The sequence below is a fragment of the Centruroides sculpturatus genome, unplaced genomic scaffold (assembly GCF_000671375.1).
Source record: "Centruroides sculpturatus isolate CEXI.00-Female unplaced genomic scaffold, Cexi_2.0 scaffold192, whole genome shotgun sequence".
NCBI classification, from domain to species: domain Eukaryota; kingdom Metazoa; phylum Arthropoda; class Arachnida; order Scorpiones; family Buthidae; genus Centruroides; species Centruroides sculpturatus.
The window spans coordinates 421,865-441,109 of NW_019384565.1; the positions used below are offsets into that span (position 1 = coordinate 421,865).

Below are 19,245 nucleotides of genomic sequence, written 5' to 3' on the forward strand. Positions count from 1 at the left end.
ATGAAAGATCATGGTAACTGTCTTTTGGGACAGGAAAGGGACTTTGTTAGTGGATTTTATGCCAAGAGGCACAACAATCAATACTGATGCTTATTGTGTGACCTTAGAAAACTCCACCGTGCCATACAAGACAAGCGATATGGCCTAATGTCTTCCAGCGGCAAATTTCTTTGAAGTCGGAATTTTAAAATTTTTGAGTGGTATGACAAACGTTTGAACAAAAATGTAAATTATGTAGAAAAGTAGATAAAAGTATGTAGAATATGGAAAAAAATATATTTTAATATTTACAGTATTTTTCTTCTTATTAAAAAACAGACCTTATTTAAAAAATAGCCCTTGTAATATTGATTGAAACTTTTTAGTTTTCCAATAAAAGAAGGATAAGACTATTACTTATTTTCTTATATTATAGTTTTTCTTTATGCTTGGAATATTGATTTTTCAATATTATATTAGGATGTTTATATTAAATTTTATAATGAAATTGGAAATATATTAATTTTGTCAGTTATTTCTATTTATTCTTGCTTTAGAGAAAATTGTAACAGTATTTCATGATTTTAATATATTTTTCAAATCTATTTTTATCATAAAATAAAGCTTTTTTTCAATTTTATAGCATTTATTTGTGAAGATATTAAATTCAGGAATATTTGAATATATTTGTTTTTAAATATGTATTAATAAATCATTTTAAAATTAGTTTTTGAATAATACAATACAAAATTATATTATTTGTGTCTTATAAAAATACAGGGTAAATCAAAAGTTGTTTAACATCTTTATAAAATTGAACTGAGTTGGACAGGGGAAATTTTGGAATGATAGAAGCACATAACAACATAACATCAACCCAATTCTATTAGATATGCCAAACAAACAACTGGGTTATTTATAGTGCTGTAACAAAGTAATGTAACAATTAGAAATAGAGTAATTTGTCTATAATTAAGCGGTTAGACTGCCATTTAATGACAAATTTAATTTTTAATTTAAATTTAGAATTTTCTGGAAGAAAAGATTGGTTCAGAGTGGGGACTTGAACCCACAATTCCTGTTTACCATGCAGAAGCATTGCCAATTACAATATCCAGACTTCTGTCTGATCTTTGCTTCCAGAAGTATTAATTACTTGACTAATTACAGCCTGATAAATAATCTGATAGTTTGTTTGACATACCTGATAGAAACATGTTATTTTAAGGGGCAATCATTTTTGTGTATGTCAATTCTGTGTTTCTAATTTAAAATTTTGATGGTATATTCAAGAATAATATCAAATATGCATTTATTTTTGAAAACAATGATATCTTGGCTTTGTCATGTTTTTATTTAGACTATACTAATAATTCAGAAACCAAAAAATAGAATAATTGATTATTTCATATAAAATTTTTATAGATTTGTAATTTAATCATATTGTTAAAAATTACTGATTATTAGATATATGTGTATATAGTGAAGGATTAGTTCAACTTAAAGTTCCTGTTAATGCTGATCGTGAGCTAACAGTTACATTAGAGAAGACTGATGGTTCGACATTGTATATTAGTAGGTATGTTAACATTTTTAGTTATTTAGCAAATTTATTTTAATTTTGGTTACTGTAATTATCATTTTTTTGTTGTAGAGACATAGCTGCAGTGCTAGATCGTAAAGAGAAGTATAATTTTGATAAAGCATATTATGTTGTCAGTACAGGTTTATTAATATAATGAACCTTATTATTATTATTTTTTTAATATTTAAAATATTTTTTAAAGGTTGATAATAACCAAAGTGATCATTTTCTTTCCCTTGTTGCCATTTTGAAAATATTGGGATATGATTGGTATAGGTACTATTTTATTGTATTTCCTAATTTTTGATTTTTAAACTTAATGGTTATTAAATTAATAAATAATTTTAGTTCAGTTCATCATATAAAATTTGGCCAAATTGAAGGAATGAGCACAAGAAAAGGAAAGTTAGTGCATCTGAAAGATTTATTAGAAGAAGCTAAAAGTAAAGCTTTTATTTCAATGTTAAATTCATCAAGTAAGGAATCATTTTCAAAATCTATAATAATTTATTGTATTTACTTGCATGTAAGACACTTTTAGATACATTGCTGTCCTCATTAAAGTTTTCAGAATTCCCCTTATGTCTTGATATATAGATTTCCAACACTTCACAGTAACCTTCTCCTCCATAACATATCTTACAAATGCTATGGAAGATATTCCTTTTTGACTAGTTTATAGAAACTGCTCTTTAATTCTATTCTACAAAGATCTTGCCACGGCAACAACATATTCATGTTCTTGCTTGTCTCTATCAACCTTGAGGGGTATCTTATATACACTTGATATTTTCATACAGTCTGATTGATATTTATCATTTCTCAGACTTTTCTATACAATTGAGGTTTCTTGTTTAAAACATGCCTATATCAGTGAACAATGCAATCTTCCCATATATATTATATATATATGTATATTATAGTTCACAATCTTGTATTTCTCATGGTTTATGTTATTCATGTTAAAAATTTTAAAAAATTGGAAATTTTTGGTAATGTTAAGATAGCAATTTAGTTAACATTGTTCAAAACTAAAGATTCAAATATAATTCATATACTTTTATTTTCAGCGACACGGGCAACAAATAATATGGATGAAATTGCGGATGTTATAGGAATGTCAGCTGTTATGATAAATGATATGAAAAATAGACGACAAAGTAATTATAAATTTGATTGGGATAAAGTACTTTATATGAAAGGAGATAGTGCAACAACATTACATTACAATCATGCAAGATTATTCAGGTATGTTTTTATTAATTTTTAAATAAATAAATTTTCTCTAAGATTAATTAGCAATAAAGTATTTTAGCACGGAAATATGTTTCTTAATATATAGCATGATGGAGCCTTAGCTGATCTATTTTATATACAAATTATTTTGTTCTTTCTTACTAACTTTAATTGATCATATAATGAAATTGAAATAATTTTTTTAAAGGACAAAGCATATTATGTAGTAAATAAATAACATTTTTGTGTTTGTTATAGCAAAGTATTAAAGAAATATATATCAGCATAAACATTTTCAAATATTGAACAATATGTATATATATTCATATGGTATATGTAGACAGTGATTCCTCTGAAAATTCAAAAAGTTTCATGTCATTTTGCCACTTTTGATTTTATATTACAATATTGTGATCTTCTATCTACCCATTATTCCATTCAAATGGCCAGTGTTAATGGGAATACCTCACATAGATGAATGTCACCTTGCCCATTATTTTGACAATTGATTAACCTATTTGTATGGTTCAGTGGAATAGAATCAATACCAAATTTGCTGTATTATTGGGCTATAAGAATAATTTAATAATGCTAGATATAAAGTAATTTGACTAGAGGTAGGTGGTTAGGCTGCAATATCATGATAATTTTAATAGAGTTAACTGTATTCTGTTGACTCTTACAAATCTGAGAAATGTCTTTTAACTTCATGTTTATCGCAAAATTTTTTTTTGTAATAGATATCATCATAAAATTTTTTTACTAAAAAATAAGACATTTTCATCTATCTTATGGTGTAACTTTTACAATTCTACCATTGTTCTAACTTTTACGAGAAAATATGCAATTTTTTCTGTACAGTTGGTTATGAAAATTGGTTACTGTTCAATTGCGTTTTTTTTCCTCCAAAATTTTTTAGTTAAAATAATTTTATTTGTATTTTTATTTAAAAATATCTGGGACTCAATTAGCTTAAATAAATTTTAAATTGCTTTCATAGCAATGCTTACAAATTGCATTTAAATCTAGTCTATTGGAAAAATATACTCAAAAGGTTTGTTCTATAGAAAGAAATATATGCACTGTATACCTATATTATAAATGAAAAATTGTAAGTTAACTTCTTTTCTATTGATATCAATAAAAATGAAATTTATATTAGTTGTAGTTGAAAAGTGAAAAGAAATGAAATTGAGACAATGTCTTATGTGCTGAGTGGTAGGCTCAACATCATATTTTATCTGTATTTTGGAAAATGTACTCTCACTTTTATCACTAATGAAAACAAAACTGAAATTTTGTGTTTTGTTTTCTTTTTTGTATTTTTTATAAACCATTTTGATTTTATTTTTTAGGAAGCTTTGCGACATTATTACATGACCTTGTAGCAGATTTTCATGGCAGATAAATCATGCACTTTTGATTGGAAATAGTTATTTGAATAAGAGTGTGTAGTTAATTCTTCTGGTGCTAATTAATTGTTTTTATTTTACTGAATGGACGTCGCTATCAGGGCTGTGGAGTCAGAGTTGGAAGGAATGCCTGGCCAGATGAGTCAGGAAAAATGTGTCAACTTGGACTCCGACATTTTAAATTTAATTTAATTTTTTATTTAAATGAAAGAAAATTTATTTTATATAATAAAATAATTTTAAATGACGTAATATAACTTTCAATCGCAATTTATTAATATTTCTAACATTATTTCAATAATAAACAAGCTTGCATGGCTGTAGAAGAACATTTATGTAATATACAAACAGGGAATCGAGAGAAATGGAAGCTGAAATTTTTCCCTGGATCTGAAGAAAACTTGGGGTCTATAGTGGTAGTTCTTACTTNTACAAATAAATATTAATGTAAGTTAAACATTAAAAATACTAACTATAAAAGTATTTGGGTAAGTGCCCAGAGCTCCTTTCAGAGTTCAGAGTAGGGTATCCCTCTATGAGTGCCTCTTCCCCTATAAAATAACTTAGTATTTAATTTTGCTTAAGTCGGCCTACTAAAATTGTCAGGAGTCGGAGCCGAGTGTTTTTTACCGACTCCACAACTGTGGTGGCTATCATATAAAAATCAATGTGCTTTTGTAAATAACATATGTTTTAAAATATTTGCATGTAAATAATTTGGTTTATTTGTATTTCTGCATTATTGTTGTTATGCATCTATTTCAAACAGTTACAAAATACTCTGAAGTAAATCTAATTGACCAGAAAATATCATTTTCAATAGAAATCATATTGTGAGGTTTCTTATAAATAAAAAATTAATAATCATATATCTGTAATATAAGTGTATGAACTATAAGTAGGCTTGTTTTTGTCTGTATTCATAAAAATTTGAAAAAAATATGAAATTTATAAAAGTTACATGATGAAAATCAACATGCTGAAAACAATGCTAAGTTTGTCTTGTGATACATCCTCCTCCTCCTCCTCTGGTTTGTTTATCATTACCTGCTAACTTTTAAATTCTTTGTAAACATAAATTGCTTTGTTTTGAATGAAGAACTTCAAAGTCTAAAACATTATAATCATATTGAATAGAATGGTCTTTAGTTTCTACAATAGAAAAATAATAAAAATAATCAACTTCTTGTAGACTCTAAATGATTCTAATAAATTTAATTAATTTTTTTTTTTTTTTTTTTAATTCAGANGTTCTTCACCAATTGCTTTGAAATTTTGAAACAATGTTGCATTCGAATATGCATGTGTTTTTATATTATATAGATGTCGAAATCCTCCTGCGGGGAGAGGGACAAAATTAAGGCTTACCATGAAGAATTGGGCTTCTATTATACTATTTTAGATGCAGTTTTTTTGCATTTTTGATTGCATTTTAATAGGGTATGTCAAGAGAATATACACTAAGAAGGAATTTTTAGAATTTCCCCCACGCGGAACAGGGAGTGTTATACATTTATAATAGATAGATTTTGAGCCACAGCAACGCATGGCCGGGTACAGCTAGTTAGCAATAAGATAGTTTTAAACATGACAATACAAGTTAAAACACAATTGCAGCAGCAGACTCATAATCACTTTTCTTAGAAATTTCATTGCAGGTACTTACACAAAAAGTGCTCTGATATCCAAAATTGCTGAATTTTTTATTTCAATGATTTTTCTAAAAATTATGTTACTGTCAGATGCAAAAATCAGATTGGACAAATTTGGGAATTTTTACTTATGCTTATTTTAATTTTTTCTACATAGTAAGTTTATCCACAATCTATGATATTTCCATATAAATAATTATATTTGAGCTCATTTGTGGCACTGTACAGTGATAAGCTGTAGTTTGGTGATCCCTGATATAGACAAAAACATTATTAAGCAATGAAATCATTTAAATAACCTCACACTCTGTATTTTCTATCTTCAATTTTTAGATTGTCCCAAGCTGAAGTTCAGAAAATCTGGTAACTTTAATAATAATAGAAGTTTTGGTCTGTTTATTTGAATCTTATTTGCATTGAATCTGATATTGAAATGGTAAATTTCCACCATTTCAGCATCAGATTCAACTCAAATAGAGCAGTTCTTCTGAAAGGAATTACTATAATTGATTTTTCTGACTATCCTCAAGAAAAAGAAAAATGCAGCCTTCAACATTAATAGTCATGTTTTGAAGTGACTTAATTTGAATTGTGATGTTTTCTGTAATATTATTTTAATTTTTGTCAAATTTATATTATAATTAAAATTTGTGATGTTTTTTATATTTATAAATAAAAAGTTATGAAGTTTTTAAAAACACTTAAATTGCATAAATTGTAATAAATTTATTTTTTACAGTTATTTAATAGGAAAAGCAAACAAAACTTTACCTGTGAAAAATCAAGATAAAGTAATAGCGATGGTATGTTTAATATTTTGATATTGATATAATTTTTTTATTTACATTTAATTTTCTTGCTCATTTTTGTTCAATGTAAATCTGTGCACACTATGGGTACATATATGGTCAAGCCCAGTATTTAGCCACTAAATGGATGAGACCAGCAGCGTGGATGATAAATGGAAAACAATACTCTGATTTAAAATACTCAGGATGAATTATGAGAATCCAAATTCAAATCCAGAATGTTTATAGAGAATATAGAACCTCAGTACTATTAATACAATAATTGATTTTTAATCTGTAAATTATTTGAAACAGAATGCAAAATAAACTTTTATATACTAACCCATATAAGTATATGAATTAATATAGATTAATTCATACTGGACACAAATAAATATAAATGATGATAGATTAAATTGTTATAGTTAGAAGACAGAATAAAGTATAACTTAATAGTACAGAAGTTTTAATGTTGATTTGAGGTACGGAAAACTGGCATGCAAAAGACTATGTTAAATATGATGTGAAGATGGAGTGAGAAAACTTGGTGAAAATGCATGAGCAATAAAAGCAAAGAATGATTTTAATGATTTATTAATAGTGTACTAGTTTTAGTAATATCCAGTACATATGTAAATCGGTGGAAGCAATTATCATTTGGTGTCCTGTAGAAGCCTGACTATCGCCTCTCTACTCAGCAACGTCAAAGACTGACCCAACAAGAACCAATGCCAGGCATTTACAGCATCCCCATCATAGACCACTGTTACAACTGCCACCTGCAATACATAGGTGCTATGTCTCACCCACTACACATACGTCTCAAGGAACATCAAACATCTATCAAAAAAAGTTTAAACAATATGGCTTCGGCTACATATGCATCTGACCCTGGCATCCAGATGGACTTCCATGAGACACACCTACTACATTACAAATCTAAACTATTTGTGCTTAAACATCTAGAACAGGTGGAAATTTAAAAGGCCACTCACCATAATACAGCCATAAACTATTGTGACGTGGACTCCTTCCCCATTGCCTGGAAGTATTTCTATGAAATATAAACCCTCCTCTCTTCTTACATCATACACCCCTTCCCCTATACACGTGTTTCGCAATTCTGTCTATCTTCACGTAGTGTCTTGCCTGATGATGCCCGTTTAACACGAGTGAAAACATTTGCTCTTTGTATATAATTTTATCGCTGGTTTGTTAGGTTGTTACAGTTTTATTTTTGTCTAATATTAACCAGTTGTAAAGTAGCAGTTGTTAACATATGTAAATGTATTAACATGCCCAGTATGGTTGAATTTTTTAAATACATTCAATATAATTATTTTAAATATGCCTGAAATCTTAAATATACTAGTTTGTATAATAGAACAGTGTAAAAAAATGAAAAGTGAGGAGGACATGATGCCGAAATGCATATTTATTATTAGACTGTTAATTGTGAAAAAGCATATTTAATGATTGTATTATTATTTATATGTTGGATACTTTTTAAAGTTTTTTTTAAATGATTTTCTAGCTTTAGGTTAATGAAAACCGTAAAAATAGTAAAACTTATCTTGTCAAACGTTATATCATGATTTTGGTTCATTCCATTACCAATAAATTAGTCTCACTGTTTATAAAACTATAAATAATGCTAGCACGTATATAGGATGTCATAAGAGGACTCAGTTCAAGACTAGAACAATTACACCTTACATCTCAAATCTGCATTGGCACACTCATATATCACTCAACGGATTTTTATTGTGGAATCCCAGGGTTCTGCAAAACACAAGTTGGGAACCCCTGCACTAGACTATGCTTGTGCTTCTGCAATGTAATAAATAAATACAATTGCATTAGACTAAAGGTAAGCAGTAGTATGCAATTAGTTAGTTTGGACACCATCACCCAATTCTCCTTTCCCCATGAGAATTTTTCCATGGGGAAGGATATACCCAGGCTCTATCTTGGACTTATGGGGACAGCATAGTTTAAATTACAAAGTTGTAGAGCATCTCAAGATCAATACCAAACATGTTTTGTTCAAACACTCAAAAGAAAAGTGATTTGACATGTCAAAAAAATTCAGTAGTGAAACCATATGTGCCTTTCTACGTGGCCTTTAGCATGCAAAGCCAGCATAAGAATCTCATGTTTTATTACTGTAATTTAAACTATGCTCTTATATTACACAGGACTCAAGATAGGATTTTCCTCCATGTGAAAGGTATTTGGAGGTATATAATGTCCAAACCAATGGTAGTAGTACTGATTACCTATAGTCCTATAGTGCAATTACATTTAGTTACGTTACAGAAAGAAAACATAGCCAAGAACAATGTTTGTGTTTACTCTTTGTGTACTTAGTACAGTCAAAAATAAACAATACTCTTAATATAACTTTTATAATATTTTTATTTAAATTACATTATGTACATTATTTAAATAATTTTTGTGTTTTACTCTATTTTAGTAATTTTTAAATTATTCTGTAACTTTAATGTAATCCTTATTTTGAGTTATTCTTTTCTACACACATTATTGTATTTGTTTATCTGAAGATGATTATGAGATAGGCGGGGGGCCAAGGGGGCGATCCCTAGTGACCACTTAATCAGCAACGGGTCGATAATAAGACCCAATTTCTATGTTTCTTGGATGGCTAGGAATTTATTGAGAACATGCTAATCGAACGATAGCAGTTTCCAATCAGGAACTCACACCAGTTAGGATAAATACACACATCATAACTCGCGGATCTTAAATGAAGAGTAGGGTGGTTGATTAGTTTTCAAGTGGGAAGTGCACGAGGGTAAGTTGAGAGGATGTCCCTCATTCATGTGATCGAACGACAACAGGTTAACAGGTAAACAAAGTTTAATATAACTAAAACTAGAATACATAAGAACACAAAATATTCAACTAAATACAAGGTGTATATGGTGATTGCATATAGAGTGCGACTAACCTAATTCCTATGCAGTTTAGTTTAGGGGCACCATAGAGAGAGCTTACAAAAATTCTAACAAAAATACCTCTGGGGGTAGTTCTTCGAAGTTGTTGAGATGTACGGTATGTGACATTCTGTCATAGCGTAAGCCAATGGTTTATGGCAGAGGAGTCATATATCGATGATATCTGTGGTTTCCGCTATGTGGGATAAGGCAAGTCGGGAGCCTGAGATAAACCCTTCTGTGACTATGCGCTGAAGACCTGGTGCGTCATCCTTTTATGCCGTACTGCCTGGGAAAATTGGTCATGTGATGAACTGTTGATGGAGATGAAGGTTGATTTTGCAGGTGTTGGATCAGAAGTGAGCCATTGACGATGTAAAGGTGTCATATAAATACAGCTGTCATGACCATATTTGGTTAGGACCTGCAAGACTCCTCTATTTATTCGTTTAATTAATTAATGTTCAACTTTCCTTCTCCTAACAATCGGATGTTATCAATTTGCACTTGCCTGTTAGATTACTCTTCCTTTTATTGACGAAAAGAGCATCATCCAATCTGTTTTTTTAGCAATGTTTTCCTAACAGTCGCGGTGGAGAATTAGGCTCAAAAGGTTTCTACTTTTTATTGCAAAATCACCTACAATCGTACATGATAAATTAAACATATTGAAAATGCTTGCCATTAAATTCTTTTCCTGTTTAACTGTATTAATATATTCTGTAAATGTTCGTTCGATGGAGAATTACTTTGAATAAAATTGATATTACATTTAATAAAACTTCAATTTTATTAAATGTATTAATATATTTGATTATTTTAATACCTTAAGACAATAATTAGTTTATTTTTATTAACAATTTGTAAATATGATAATTATTTAAAAATTACTGTTATAATTTTTTAATTTTATTTTCTTGTTTTAGCTTGGAAAGAAATTGTGGAGTATATTTAAATCCATATTGTGAAACAAAATATTTAATGGAACCAGAAGCAGTAAATTTAGTTCAACATATTGCAAGGTCAAGATAAATTTTTTACATTTATTTTGAAATAATGTTAATTTAAATTATAAAATTATAATTGTTTAAAACTCTGTTCACTTATTTTTAAATTTTGATGACTTGATGACTGAATGTCAAAATGCAAAGAATTATCCTTTTGTTATTATAGGAAATATTATGTCTAGTTGGATAATTATCTTGCATGCTAAGAAAGACATTTAATTTTTTCATTAAATGTCTATTTATTCATCACATTAACACAAATTTAATTTGATAATTAGCATCATTATTAGTTTTGAATGATGAGAAAGCAAAGACAATTACAAACAAAATGTTTGTCTGTGAGATGATAATCCAGTGTAGACATTGAAAAGTCTGTGTGGTAAATGCCAAACAAAATGAATATGTTATGATATATTGATTTTTAACTAAATTATGATAGAGAGTAGATATTATCATTAGTTATATCAAAGTAGATGATGAATAATTCAACTAATTAAGAAAACAAGTAACTGATTAGATATATTTAAAAATTAGAAATTGTAACTCTGTAATTACTACATATAGATAGATTTAATGATGTCAAGTTGTATAGTACATTCTGGATGTAGTGGGTGAAAAGAAAGCTAATGAGTTATTAGCTGTGTAATCTCATTGTCACTGTGAGATTAGTCTTAATTAACAAGTTACATTGAACAGAGGTAAATGCAGACTAACTCAGGTACTGGAGATGCTTGAAATTTTTAAAGCCAACATTCAAGGACAGCATATAAACCTTAAGAAAAGTAGATCTCACAAGCATGGCAGGTCTTATTTGATAAGTCATTATGAGATGCATTACAACATTTATGTTTGGATGAATCTTATTGGTCAGTCATTGGTTTTAAATTTGAATTTCTCAGGAGTTCTTCTGCATATTCCATTTTCAAACATTGAAACCTGTGGCATTCCATTTCTGCAAAAATTGTAACCTGATGCAGGTCTTAGATGTAGACCAAAAGAGTTTGTTTTTCTGACTTTCATCACTCTTCTGGAAAAATTTCAAAGTTACGGTTTTTATCTATAGCTGAAATTGTTATTAGTAGATCTAATAGGAATTTTATATGATCAATCTCCAGCACTAGCTAATAATTGTAAAAATTTAATTTTCCCCTCTAAAGTTTTGTAAAAGCCATTATGTCCTTTATCATTATAGGGAGTTGAAACTTTTAAAATATAAAAATAGTTTTTCAAAAAGAAAAATTATGCTTAACAAATCAAATCTGTGTTTTCTATATTTATGTTATTAAATAATAATTTATTAAGTGGACTTGTAAACATTGTCTATGAGATTGTTATTTACTTTGTTATGTTTAAATTTATTTGATTTTTCAAAAATATCAACAAAATTTCTACAAGTGTGAATATTTATCAAAATAGTGATTAGAGAAAGTCAAGATATTTATAGATTTTGTTACATGTATTAGTGAATAATTTTAAAATTTGAGAGATTTTATATACACAACAATATTCTATAAAATTATTTATTTCTTTATAATAGGTTTGATGAAACAATAATGGCAGCATATAATAAGTTGGAACCCCATATTATTGTGCGATATTTATTTGCTTTGTGGTAAGTTATATTATTAATATGTTGTTGTCCTTTAATGATGTAATGTAACTAATTTATTTTTTATTCAGTTTGTTAAAAATATTTTAATGACTGAAGAACTATTCAAATAAAATCAGTTGCAAGTAAGCAATGCTTCAGCACATGCAGTGATAATACATTCTTTAACAATTTTTGTATAATGTATACACAATGAATATTTCTATTGTTGTTGTTTTCTAAGAATGTATTTCTTATTCTTTAATATTATTCTTATAGGTACTATCTGATCACAGGCAAAAAGTTATTAAGGTACTTTTGCCCCTGAATAAATCATGTTTTCTGTTGTGTAGATTTTCATCCTGTCTTCTTATCCAAAATTGATGCAGTCATGAACAACTAATGTTCTTATCACAATAATATATCTTCAGGAGGAGCTTCTTTATTAAATCTTTCGCTGTTGCATTTTCATTTATTTTTGGGCTGCAATTTTCAAATTGCAGACCTATCAATTACCCTGTAACTGTCTGTCCATCCATTATTTGTTAATCTTGAGAATTGAGTTAGATAGATGAAAATCAAGACCAGATATAAAAAACCCAGGGGCCAGATACCCTGGTTATATGAACTTCCGGTCTGGACCAGAAATCTTGTGATTTCAATTCAAAAGTTTTGAATCTATATTCTCAACCTCAAATAGTTCCAAGATCAAACAACATAGCCTGATGATGTCCATTTAAGATGGAAGAAAACGTTTGTTGAATTTGTGTTATTTTTCTGGTTTTTGGTTATTGAGAGTGTAATCTACGTTAATAGCCAGTATTTAGTGGTTGTTGATTGTACTTCTTAAATACATAAGTAAGTAGAATTTGATATGGCTGGAGTAATATAATAATTAAAGTGACCAGACATCCTGGATTAACCAGGACAGTCCTGGTTTTGAACAAAATGTCCTGTTTTCTTATTTATAATGACTGTCCCATTTTTTTATTTATTAAGATTATTCCATTTTTTATTTATAACTAAATAGTTCATATTAAAAAAATTTTTTTTTTAATTTAAAGATTTAATTTTTTTAAATTGCTTCAAAGAATTCTTTAACATCTACTATGTATAGAACATGCCATCCTAATAAATTATCACAATGTTACTTATGTAGAGATGCAGCTAAGCATAGTGCTGTTACCTAACTCCTACACTAAGCACTAACTGTCCTGGTTCCAAACAAATAAGGTTATATAGGTTGGCCTAGAATTAGGACTTATTAGTCCAATAAGTATAAACACTTTTGACATGTTTTCATATACCATTCAATGAAAATTAATATGTATTAATTATAATGATATAAAATTATTTTCATAATATAACNAAAAAAAAAGAAAAACTGAATTAATCTAAAGTTTTGAAAGAGCGCACCAATGGAAACTCAATTACCTTATTTCTAATGAGGAAAGATAGTCGAGGAAAAGATAGCGAATTAATGAATTCTGAGAAACGAACTTAATTAAAATAAAAAAGAAAGCAAAACTGGAAAAATAATGAAGGAAATAAATAAGATGGTGAAGTAGAGAGATAGCAATTGAAAAAAAAAGAGGGGGACTCTTCTTTGCCAGAAAGAATAAAGGCGATATGAAGGAAATCCATCTTTTGAATGCCTTTGCTGGGTGAGGATTATTAACTCGGAAATTTAATGGAAATTTAAATTTTAATTTATTTTTTTTTATATTAAATTTTCATTCAAAAAAAAAAAAACACTATGTGAGGTGGCACTGTCAAAAAAGAATATGTCCCACAATATTAGTGAACAATGGTATAGATCAGGAATCACCAAAATTTTTCATAGCGGTCCAAATAACTGACAGAATGATAAGCAAGGGCTGCATAATCATTTTGTTCAATACAATATACTGAATACACAAAAAATAAAGACAATCAACATAATTATTTATCAGAAAGTTATCAAAAAAAGCAACATCTATATAAATAAAAATGTAAATGTTCATTTGTTCAAAATCTTAAATCTCTGAAAATTCTTCACCAATTGCTTTGAAATTTTGAAACAATGTTGCATTCGAATATGCATGTGTTTTTATATTATATAGATGTCGAAATCCTCCTGCGGGGAGAGGGACAAAATTAAGGCTTACCATGAAGAATTGGGCTTCTATTATACTATTTTAGATGCAGTTTTTTTGCATTTTTGATTGCATTTTAATAGGGTATGTCAAGAGAATATACACTAAGAAGGAATTTTTAGAATTTCCCCCACGCGGAACAGGGAGTGTTATACATTTATAATAGATAGATTTTGAGCCACAGCAACGCATGGCTGGGTACAGCTAGTTAGCAATAAGATAGTTTTAAACATGGCAATACAAGTTAAAACACAATTGCAGCAGCAGACTCATAATCACTTTTCTTAGAAATTTCATTGCAGGTACTTACACAAAAAGTGCTCTGATATCCAAAATTGCTGAATTTTTTATTTCAATGATTTTTCTAAAAATTATGTTACTGTCAGATGCAAAAATCAGATTGGACAAATTTGGGAATTTTTACTTATGCTTATTTTAATTTTTTCTACATAGTAAGTTTATCCACAATCTATGATATTTCCATATAAATAATTATATTTGAGCTCATTTGTGGCACTGTACAGTGATAGGCTGTAGTTTGGTGATCCCTGATATAGACAAAAACATTATTAAGCAATGAAATCATTTAAATAACCTCACACTCTGTATTTTCTATCTTCAATTTTTAGATTGTCCCAAGCTGAAGTTCAGAAAATCTGGTCACTTTAATAATAATAGAAGTTTTGGTCTGTTTATTTGAATCTTATTTGCATTGAATCTGATATTGAAATGGTAAATTTCCACCATTTCAGCATCAGATTCAACTCAAATAGAGCAGTTCTTCTGAAAGGAATTACTATAATTGATTTTTCTGACTATCCTCAAGAAAAAGAAAAATGCAGCCTTCAACATTAATAGTCATGTTTTGAAGTGACTTAATTTGAATTGTGATGTTTTCTGTAATATTATTTTAATTTTTGTCAAATTTATATTATAATTAAAATTTGTGATGTTTTTTATATTTATAAATAAAAAGTTATGAAGTTTTTAAAAACACTTAAATTGCATAAATTGTAATAAATTTATTTTTTACAGTTATTTAATAGGAAAAGCAAACAAAACTTTACCTGTGAAAAATCAAGATAAAGTAATAGCGATGGTATGTTTAATATTTTGATATTGATATAATTTTTTTATTTACATTTAATTTTCTTGCTCATTTTTGTTCAATGTAAATCTGTGCACACTATGGGTACATATATGGTCAAGCCCAGTATTTAGCCACTAAATGGATGAGACCAGCAGCGTGGATGATAAATGGAAAACAATACTCTGATTTAAAATACTCAGGATGAATTATGAGAATCCAAATTCAAATCCAGAATGTTTATAGAGAATATAGAACCTCAGTACTATTAATACAATAATTGATTTTTAATCTGTAAATTATTTGAAACAGAATGCAAAATAAACTTTTATATAAAATACTTAATTTTATAATTTATCATAAACTCACTTAGATGGAACTAATTAAATTAGTTAATCCATACTCAGTATGATAGAAAGAAAAAGATCATCCTAAGTTATCCATGTACTATAAAATTTACAATGCTTAATGAGTAAATAATTTGTAAAGTATAAAATTACAATTTTTTCACATTCTGCAATCTGATTTTGTTAATATTTAGTAGATTATCCTGCAAAAATGCATTATATTTTTATATATGTGTAAATGAAATAATTTTATCCTTGAAATTTCATTAGGTTCTAATTTCAAGTTGAAATTAGAACCTAAGGCCCTTGTTTCTCCTCAATAAGACATAAAAAGCTCCTTTACCACCAGAATTTTAGATTATCTGAAGTATTATATGAATATTATGTACAGTCATTGACAAAAGTAAATTGCCACTTCATGTCAATCAGCAGGCGATGATTTCATGGAGTCAAATTTGACATAATGCATAACTCAGACTAGATTAATTGAATATTAATGTTAACTTAGAAATATGCTTTAAGAAAATTTTATTTTTATTCATTCCAAATTTTAATCAATTTCTTGAACTAATTTATCTTAAATAAATAAAAATATTACAATAAAGTTAATAATACTTACAGTTTTGGATATTTTTTGTTTACATAATAATAATATATTCTTATTATTATTATTTGTCATGACAAACAATCTGACAATCTTAATTTGCATATGAAATCTCAGAGAATAAGACATATTGGAAAAGAAGAAATATTGTCTGCTAGAAAGAAATAATAGGATTCAAATTTCAATGATTTTTTTAATGGCTTTTCTTCTGTATGATGAAAATATTAAAATTGAATGTGAAAAAAACCAATTTTATCTTGAACTGTAATAGTAGTAGTTGTATGCTAAATAGATTTTTTATATTAAAATTAATATAATTTTTGGTTTAAATGCATTATTTCCCTTCATTGCCAAGAAATTTGAATGATAAGGAATGAACAAATGATTTCAAAGAAAAAAATTACTGGATTATGGGAATATAATAAATTTTCAGTGAGAACAAAAGCTCATAATTTTTGTATTCATCATAAAACTGTTTCAATTTGGTGACAAGAAGAACACAATTTACAATGCATAAAAAGATCTTGCAAACCATAATAACATCTTTCACACAAGAACAAGAAATTATAAATGCTGTCATTGAACAACCTTTAACTAATGTGGCATTGCTGAGACAAAAATTGCAATTACAATACTCTTTGAATACCATATGAAGATGATTAAAAGAATTTGGATATACTCACCATTGTCCTATATAAAAAAATTATTTAGTAAGTGGGCAGAAAGAGATAGGACTTGGTTTTGTATTAAAATATTTATCATTGTCATGACTTTTGGAATAGCCATATTTTCAGATGCAAAAGCATTTTTGTCACATTCTCACAGAGAACTTCATTGCTACAGACCAATTGAAATTTCTTATTATGTGAAAATATGGCCTACATATCTCATTTGGGTTATAAAAGACTGTCACTGTGTTTTGTTTTTATAGATTAATCTTCATATTTAGTAAAGTTTATTTAAACACTTTCAGGTAAGTGTTATTAAACTGTTTTTAACTGCAGATAAGTAATTATTNAAATTTGTTCGTTTGACTAAACGTAAAAATTCTCTAATTAGTCTGGAAACAGGGGACCTAATTCTTGCATTTTGTGAAAACGGGTAAGATTAGCTATAATGTAATTATCTTAATCTTCACTATCGTTACTTTTTGCCCACAAATAAAAACCCAGCGAAGCAGGTTTTTGCAGCTAGATTCTAGATTACTTAGAAAAACAGTCTTTTATATATAAAGAAAAACTATTACATACAAATAATAACCCAGTGAAGCGGGTCCTTGCAGCTAGTTATTCATAAAAATGACAAACAAAATACAGTGGCATCTTGGTACTCAAATTATTCCCAACTCGAACAATTCGGTATTCAAACACAAATTCTGGAAAAACACTTGATACTCAAATGAACAAATGAAGCCACTAGAACAAATTTTCAATTAATAATATCTTTTTGTGATAAAAATAAAAAATGAAGACATTACTGATATTTCTGATCAAGATCAACAAAATAGCTCATAAGATGACAACACTTTGTAAAAAAGAAAATTGCCCTCTAATTAAAATTAATATTAATGCATAATACAGTACTTTTAATTGTGATTGTTAGTTAATTATTGATTGTTCTAATAAACATATTTCTCTCAATGTTGGAAAAGAATAGTACACTTTTTGCTAACTTTTGGAACCTAGCCCTTTGTTTTGTATAGCACAGATTTGCATAACATGGCATTTTTTCAGAACATAACTATCATGTTATACATGTTATATCATGTATTTGTTAATCTAATGCAGTTGTGTATTTAAAGAAAGCTACTTTAAATACTCAAAGTTAAAATTAAAAGTTTAAAATTTTATTTCTTAAAATTTAGTAAATTGTTTTTCTTTTTTACTTTTTGTTTTACTTTATTAAATTATTAACTAAATAAATTATATAAGGTAATAAGTTTACTAAATATTCAGGGTATTCAAGTATTTGAGATCTGGTTAATATTCATATTTGAGAAAAATAATATTTTCCCTTCTCTAATTATTATTAATTTAAAAATTTCTGTATATTTTGAAAAAAATTATTTAAATATTTGTTAAAATATATATAAATTTTGAAACATTTTCATTATTTCAGAGCCGACTGTTTCTGTTTCATACAAGTAGAATTGTTTTAGGAACAGGAATGAAGCTTTTAGGTTTACAACCATTAGACATGATGTAATTTTTATAATTTGTAAACAACACTTACAATATTGTAATATTAAGCAAAATTATTGTTTTTATTTTAATAAATTGTATAGCTCTTTATTTGACTGTTCTTTTTCTCCATTAGATAACAAAAGAATTGAAAATTAACATTTGCAAATAATTTTTAATAACTGTTTAATAATATAGTTCATTTGTAGAAAAGGGCTGGCAGAATTACAATTTAATAAAAAGTAAAATACATCTGGATACGAGTCCAATTTTGCTTGCCATGTCCAATCACCAGGAACAACTATTTCCATTGCAGAGACAGCCTTTCTTTAGAGGCTCTGCCTCTAAAGAAAGCAAAATTGGACTCGTATCCAGATGTATTTTACTTTTTATTAAATTGTAATTCTGCCAGCCCTTTTCTACAAAGAAATATTATATTTTTAATTGTGTTGGGATTGTTACCTGTGAACATTTTAAACTGTTTTACATATTTGTGCAGAGGCATAGCCTCTAAAGAAAGGTTGTCTCTGCAATGGAAATAGTTGTTCCTGGTGATTGGACATGGCAAGCAAAATTGGACTCGTATCCAGATGTATTTTACTCTTTATTAAATAGTAATTCTGCCAGCCCTTTTCTACAAAGAAATATTATATTTTTAATTGTGTTGGGATTGTCACCTGTGGACATT

The 19,245-nt window shown here is 27.9% G+C and overlaps 1 protein-coding gene across 1 annotated transcript; it reads left to right on the forward strand.

Annotated features, from left to right (window-relative positions):
- Positions 1-18,658, forward strand: LOC111624030 (probable arginine--tRNA ligase, mitochondrial). The gene is made up of 10 exons (XM_023366798.1): positions 1-13; positions 1,447-1,558; positions 1,634-1,694; positions 1,767-1,840; positions 1,913-2,040; positions 2,635-2,812; positions 10,536-10,631; positions 12,154-12,228; positions 15,375-15,438; positions 18,496-18,658. Exons 1-10 carry the CDS (start codon positions 1-3, stop codon positions 18,580-18,582), a joined length of 888 nt encoding a protein of 295 aa, XP_023222566.1. The 3' UTR covers positions 18,583-18,658.
- Positions 18,659-19,245: the final 587 nt, after the last annotated feature.

Bases quoted from the DNA above. Each gene is read 5' to 3' on its own strand.
- LOC111624030 (XM_023366798.1), top strand. The intron at 12,229-15,374 runs GTAAGTTATATT...TATTTTTTACAG, and splicing joins CGATATTTATTTGCTTTGTG to TTATTTAATAGGAAAAGCAA. The intron at 15,439-18,495 runs GTATGTTTAATA...TCATTATTTCAG, and splicing joins AAGATAAAGTAATAGCGATG to AGCCGACTGTTTCTGTTTCA.